The 6654-nt window shown below is 39.8% G+C and overlaps 1 protein-coding gene across 1 annotated transcript; it reads right to left on the reverse strand.

Annotated features, from left to right (window-relative positions):
• Positions 1–3859: 3859 nt before the first annotated feature.
• On the reverse strand, positions 3860–6384 carry LOC311250903 (large ribosomal subunit protein eL19-like). Its single transcript, XM_084343045.1, has 6 exons — positions 6293–6384; positions 5032–5138; positions 4812–4934; positions 4388–4508; positions 4171–4281; positions 3860–4052 (listed from the first exon to the last, which is right to left on the reverse strand). The coding sequence occupies exons 1-6, from the start codon at positions 6295–6297 to the stop codon at positions 3926–3928; spliced, it is 594 nt and encodes a 197-aa protein (XP_084199171.1). The 5' UTR covers positions 6298–6384; the 3' UTR covers positions 3860–3925.
• Positions 6385–6654: the final 270 nt, after the last annotated feature.

Raw genomic sequence — 6654 nt, forward strand, 5'->3', positions numbered from 1 at the left:
CAGGAGGCTGCACTTCAAAACCATGCTATTCTGAATGGTACAGCTATCCGAACAAATCCACCAGACTGCTCTGAAGAATGACTTTGTATATTCACATTACCTGGATTTATGATGAAAATCAAATAAAAGCACCCGCAGCCCAAGAGACACTTTATTTTTTAATGCAATCATATATGGTGGATGGATTTTGGACATTTGACAAAATATCAGACAGCTCGCAGATCACTAGAAAAACAGAAAACAAATGTAAATCTTGATATCTAATTTGTAGTGATGTTTTTATATTGCACAGTTAAGGATCTGGTGCAGTAGAAGCATCTTTGCTTACATATAATGTCACTGTTTGCTTCCAAAACAAGACTATAATAAGACATAAATGAGGCACCTTTGAAAAATCCAGGAGATAATGTTCAGCCTGCCCTTTTCAAGAGCAGCAGCTGATTGCTATTATGAAGCAGTCAGTGTAGATGTGTACAAAGCACATGACCTGGTTTTAAAAAGAATTGGCTGAGGCGTCTATCAGACATAAGATCTGACAGCTTTGTCTGTCAGATAGATCTGCGATCTGTATCGCTGAGCGCTATTAATCCTTCTCCTGATCCCCTGAAAGAGACGAACATGAGACGGACAGTTAAACCTCCTGAATCCTTCCCGTGCCTTCTGATGGTGTTAAGTCCTTTCATATAGAAACCAGAGTAAATGGTTGATAGAGGGGAAAATAGTGGGGTGTGGTAGATAAGAGGGCAAGGTGAGGTTTGGTAGCATTTTATATAAAGGAATATATACTTACCATTAATTTTGCTTGCATTGGTTGTTAGCATGAATATTAGCAGCATATAGCTCTTTGTTTGTCATCATAAAGCACTTATTAAAGCCTTATTCTGCATGACTATATTCTACTTGAGTTTCCCCTCAATAACCTCCTAATTACTGCTTATTGATAGTAAGTAAGCAAGTTATTGTAAATGAGTCGGAATCTTAAAGGAACAGTTAACCCAAAAATGAAAATCTGTCATTATCTACTCACCCGCCGCTAAGCTCATAGTGTTAGCACACACCCTGTTTGAAGTGGGTGCTCGAGCTCGACTGTGCATCAATGGTGTAAATATATGATTTGGACTATGAGGGATGAGTTGTATGGAACCATTTTATGTTTGTTTTCGGTTGTTTTTTTTTTACGTTTTACAACAAGTCCCCATCTGCTTCAGTTGTTTAGGAGAATGCTGCAACGCTGTTTTGCTGTGAAGCTCCAGAAATGTTTTGTGGACTACGAAACTTCTTTCCATTGGCACGGGGGTGAATAGATAAATGCATTTTCATTTGTGGGTGAATTGTTCCTTTAATGTGCTTTGTTCAGTATGAGTCTGTATAAGGTGGTACCAAAAAAATAGTCATAAATATGTTCTATGTCCTATGTAGCCTAGTAGCCCATATGCTACTAGTATGCATGCTAATAAGCAGCTAGTTAGGGGTTAATAAGTGTACCCTGACATAAAATGTAGCCGTCACTGTGTTGTCAGGTGAGGATTATAGCTGGGTCCTATGCGCATGCCCACATTTATTATTCCAGAATGGTAGGTAACTACCAAAGAAAAGAAAAGAGACAACCCAACACACAATGTTCAATGGGGTCATCAGGCTTGGAAGTGCAGGGTAATGTTTTATCGATGCTAGATACCTGTTTTTAGATTTAAAAAAAAAACCTCCCGTTAATTACTTCCATCTTCTCGTCTCAAATTGTTATTGACGATCCCCTGAACTCTTGAGCGTGGCTCCATTTGTTTTGCCTGGGTTGAAGGCCAACTGTAATAAAGAGCGGTGCTCCGTTTCATCTCATATTCCTCTCCCTATCTAATCCCATTAGGGCTCACGCTTCAGGAAATAGGAGTGCCTCCTGGTAATGAAGAAATACATTAACCGAGCTACAAAATGCCCCTGCCGCACAAAGCCTGTTTATTCCTTCAGCAAAAATCTAGATCTCACATTTATTATATGGATGATTTTGTCTTTATATATATATATTTCAAGTCCATTTAGTAGGGATTACATACATTTAAATTGCATTTTAGTAAAAGTATGTTAAGTGTGAAAATTAAATCTGGATGTCAAGGTAAGCAGAGGCATTATGCTGCATTCATTCCAGCTCCTCAAGGCCTTTTAAATATGGGGGATCTTCACTGCTGGCCTCTAAACCTTGGGTGGGTGATTGTTTATGCATGATGGTACATGATCCACAAACAGAAGCTACGACATCCCACATTTACAAACATCTGCCAGTGAACAGGAAGGGGACTCTCCAGGGATAAAAAAGAAGGTTCAACACTTTCCTTCTCAGTCCAAAACTCTAAAAAGCCATTTTTTGGATTCCTGGCTATTGTATGTTGTTATCAAAACACCGGTGCCATCTGAATTGCTGAATATAATCAGCTTTCAATCAACCTGAGGAGAATCCCCATAATTCTCTTCCTTTCATCCCCAGACAGACTCACACAGCAGCAGCCTGTCTGTCCTGGTTAGCGACGGCTGCATCTGCAAAACACTTCAGTCACACCTTCTCCGGGGAGCATAACAGAAGGAACCCTTCAAGGCCTGAACGAGAAGTGAGAACGACTGGATAACTGGAGCGTCAGCAGCACAGGTTTAATGTGGCCGACAGTGGCTATATGCTGGAACACAGCCAGTGTTTATGAAGGTGTGATGTAGTCATTGTTTTGGTTTGTTACTTGCCTCCAGGAAAAGTGAAGCAGGGAAAATAATTTATGAAGAAAATTATTCATCAATAGGTAAATCATTTAGTACTAAAACTTTAGCAGTTAATCACAAGTGAGTTCATCTGTGTGTCAGTGATAAATGAGAAGTTAATGGTCCACACTGGAAAGCCAAAGTCTGTGGTGTTCTTCTCCTCTCCTGAGGATTTGCCGCAATGTCAGCTGCAATCAACTCAAGCTGAATTTGAAGTTGATGATACCGAGTGATTGCCCCCACAGTTAAGTAGATAAATAGATAAGTCATGGATGAAATGCATCACTGACACACGCTAAAGGACTGACAAGCACACAACCAGACATACACAGAGGCAGAGGAAGACCTAGGAAGGAAACATTTGGACAGATGCTGCAGTACTCCGTGTTCAATCATCTGTGTACATAAACAACCAAGAGCAGGTCGAGTATAAATAACCTGTGTTCTGTAAACTTAAAAACTTCTTGCCTCAGCAAGGGAGCAACTATTATATATATAGATGTTTTTGCCTCATAAAAGATGCATGACGAAGCAGAGTGGCAAAACTGTTGCTATTAATTCCTACTAATACACACACAAGCTTAATATAGAGGAAGAAAAACAACAAAGGTTTTTCCCTGAGGGCCTGTAACTGTGTGCAATACTAGATTAAAAGAAGTAAATGTTCTGAGTGAGATGCTAATTGTTATGTAGCATCCTTTGTTATTTTGTTGCCCAGAAAATTCTATATAACTGGTGTGGTTATTGAACTAAAATGTGATTGAATGCTGTTGATGAAACTGATAAAGTCTCTGGAGTGAGCGGCAAAACACCTGATTAGATCAAATAAATCAGTAGATATCTTTAGTGTTTTTCCATCTGGACTGAAATGAACACTGAAGTCTGATGTTATGGTAGAATATAATACTGGTGCAGTGCTGCCACCTGTTGGACTGTTTAGAACACACACAATGCTGCATTTAGTGCCTGTTCTCAGCCATATGAACAACATTAACGTTCTTTGAAATAGAGTAAGATACTAGTTTAGGGTTATATCACTGCACTACACTTCAATACAAGACTGAGAGGCAACCGCAAAAGTGTTTCTGGCAGACAAAAATAATCACAACACAATCAGTCTCTTTTATCCAAATTTATTAACAAGAAAACGAGGAATCTGAGACGAAAAATGTTTAGTTTAGATTCACTTTTTGGCGGTTTCCTCCTCCTTTGACAAGTTCTTGATGATCTCTTCTTTCTTAGCCAGGAGACGCTCCTCTCTGCGTTTGCGAGCCTCCTTTGTCTTTGAGCGGCGAGCTTCGGCCTGGTCACTGGGTGGAAGGAAGATGGAGACACAAGAAAATGAATTTGACTGCAACACGGTGAACTAATGGAAAAAATGCCTGTAAGCCATGTCAGGAAAATGATTGAAATGGAAAAAACACTTACGCCAGAAGCTTCTTGCGAGCCTTATCTGCCTTCAGTTTGTGGATGTGCTCCATCAGGATGCGTTTGTTTTTGAAGACGTTACCCTTGGCCCTCAGATAGAGACTGTGGTACCTGGAAGAAACAGAAAATACCTCAGAGCGTCTCTAAGCAAGATGCCTCTTTAATTATAACTACCCTGGCTTATTCACCAGCAATGAGCGCTGAAATTCACACTTACATGTGCCTGTCAATTTTCTTGGACTCCCTGTAGCGACGGAGAAGACGACGAAGGATTCTCATGCGCCGCATCCAGGACAACTTCTCTGGCATACGAGCATTGGCAGTACCCTTTCTCTTACCTGGGCAGGAGGAAAATGGGAGAATGAAACCAGTTATCAGAAATTAAATGTCAGTGTGTAATCTTCAAATTAATGCAATTATTAAATTCTGCAGACATACAGCTGCCAATTTTATACGCTTTTCTAAAAGCAAAAAATGACATGCAAATGAATACTTTCACTCATCTATTGGGCAACTACAACTCTGAACTAAATCATGCCAGCACACGATGAAATGTAGAACCAGTCAGAGCAAATTAAATTGATCTGCTTAAAAGAAATGTGGAAAAGAAGAGCGACATTACTTATAAATCATTTACCCACCATAACCCATGTGACGTCCCTTGCGCCGTGCCAATGTGTTCTTGCGGCAGCGAGCGCGGGAATGAACCGTCACAGGTTTTCTGATGATCAGTCCATCCTTCACAAGTTTTCGGATCTGCTGACCTGTGGTACAAATACAGTATATTACAGATGCTGGCCTGTGGGACCCAGATCACACAAATATAAGAGAGAAGTTTGCAATGAAAAGTAAACAACTCACGAGAGTTTGCGTTGGCAATCTCGTTGGTCTCATTCGGGTCTAGCCACACCTTCTTCTTGCCGCAGCGCAAGACGCTGGACGCCAAGCGCTTTTGGAGCCTGAGCATGCTGCATAAACAAGGACATATTAATTTTACAGGATGCATTATTCATACAGTGCAAGGGAGCATTTAAGAATCTCTACGAACAAGACTGTAATTAAATGTTTTTTTGACTCAAGCTGAATTCGAAGTTGCTGCTAATAAATTTAAAAAGGTAAATGTTCTGAATGAGATGGTAATTGTTATGTAGTAGTCTTTGTTATTTTTTTGCTCAGAAACTTGCGGTCTAAAGTCCAACATTATGTAAAGCTGATGTGGTTATTAAACTTATATATGAACACTGATGATAAAACTGATGAAGTCTCTGGAATTAGACCATTTGGATGAAACACAGGTATAATCTAGGTTTCTACTTGAACATAAAATTAATTTAACACCAAACAATCCATTCACCTTATTACTGCTGACCAAAGTTCATCGAAGATTCTTTAATTGGCACTTTCAAAAATCTGAATTACAAATTAAGTAACTGAATAATTCAGTAAATCAGCTAGTTGTAAAGGTATTCCTATCATTACCAATTCAAGGTATACTACTACTACTACTACTACTAATAATAATAAAATGATGCAACAATATGTCAGATGCAAATAAATCCATCATTATTTGACAAGAGATGACAGATGACTGATCACAGGTGTGCAGTATTTTTTATATGAGTTGGACACTGTTATCAGGTTTGCTTTTAACTACCAGGGGTAAAATGGGAAAACAATATGAAAATGCCTAACAGAGGTAAACACTACCGTTAGCTAATCCTTTAGCCATCTGGAGTGTATGAGGTTACCCCTATAACCAACCGAGACAAAACAGAAAACAGCACTTGCCAGATTTATTCCGTAATTAACTAGTTTATTGATCAGCTTGTTCCACTATCAACAAAAACAGGCTAATAGACTGCCTTGTTGCCAGCTGATTCGCCGCTGAGCACCTGTGGTGCGTCGGTAACATGTTGTGACATGTCTCGGTTAACTTAGCTAGCTCAGGTTAGCTCGCCAACACGGGCCCTGCGCTACGTGCTTTATGGCAGATATAACTGACTTCACTTCGAGTCGAACGGAAAGCGAGGCTCTTCTCTTGTCTTAAATGACAAAAACAACAACCCTGTGCAGCTTCTGTTTTCACCGAATAACACGTTTAAATGTCAGACGTCTGGCTTACCTCATGGCTGCCGCTAGCTTGATAGAAACGAAGGAAATAGAAAGTTTGAGCCCCAACCATTATAGCTATCGTCACGGGTGAGTCAACTGTGGCAGTTTTCGAAAATCGTGACTATATGGCAACGAATTGCGTAGTAAAAGTAAGCACACAAATGTAGTTTAGAATAAGAACATTTGTATGGTAAAGATAGTTTGCTGTGCCTTAAAAGTCGATTGAGTGTGTTGATAGCGACCCCGCCTTTACACATAGTGGTACGCTCCAGTAAGATGCATTGTAAATATCCGGCCGCTGGAGGACGCACAAGAACTGTAATTTTAAAGACGTCTGCTCTTTGTTTAATATTTTTGCTGGGGCATCTTTTA

This window comes from Pagrus pagrus (genome assembly GCF_965226575.1).
Source record: "Pagrus pagrus genome assembly, chromosome: 21".
In the NCBI taxonomy this organism is placed as follows: Eukaryota; Metazoa; Chordata; class Actinopteri; order Spariformes; family Sparidae; genus Pagrus; species Pagrus pagrus.

Excerpts from the sequence above, each read along its gene's own strand:
- LOC311250903 (XM_084343045.1), bottom strand. Across the intron at positions 4,509-4,811 it reads GGGACGTCACATGGGTTATG|GTAAGAGAAAGGGTACTGCC; the intron begins GTGGGTAAATGA and ends CCTCCTGCCCAG. Across the intron at positions 4,282-4,387 it reads AAGAAAATTGACAGGCACAT|GTACCACAGTCTCTATCTGA; the intron begins GTAAGTGTGAAT and ends TGTTTCTTCCAG.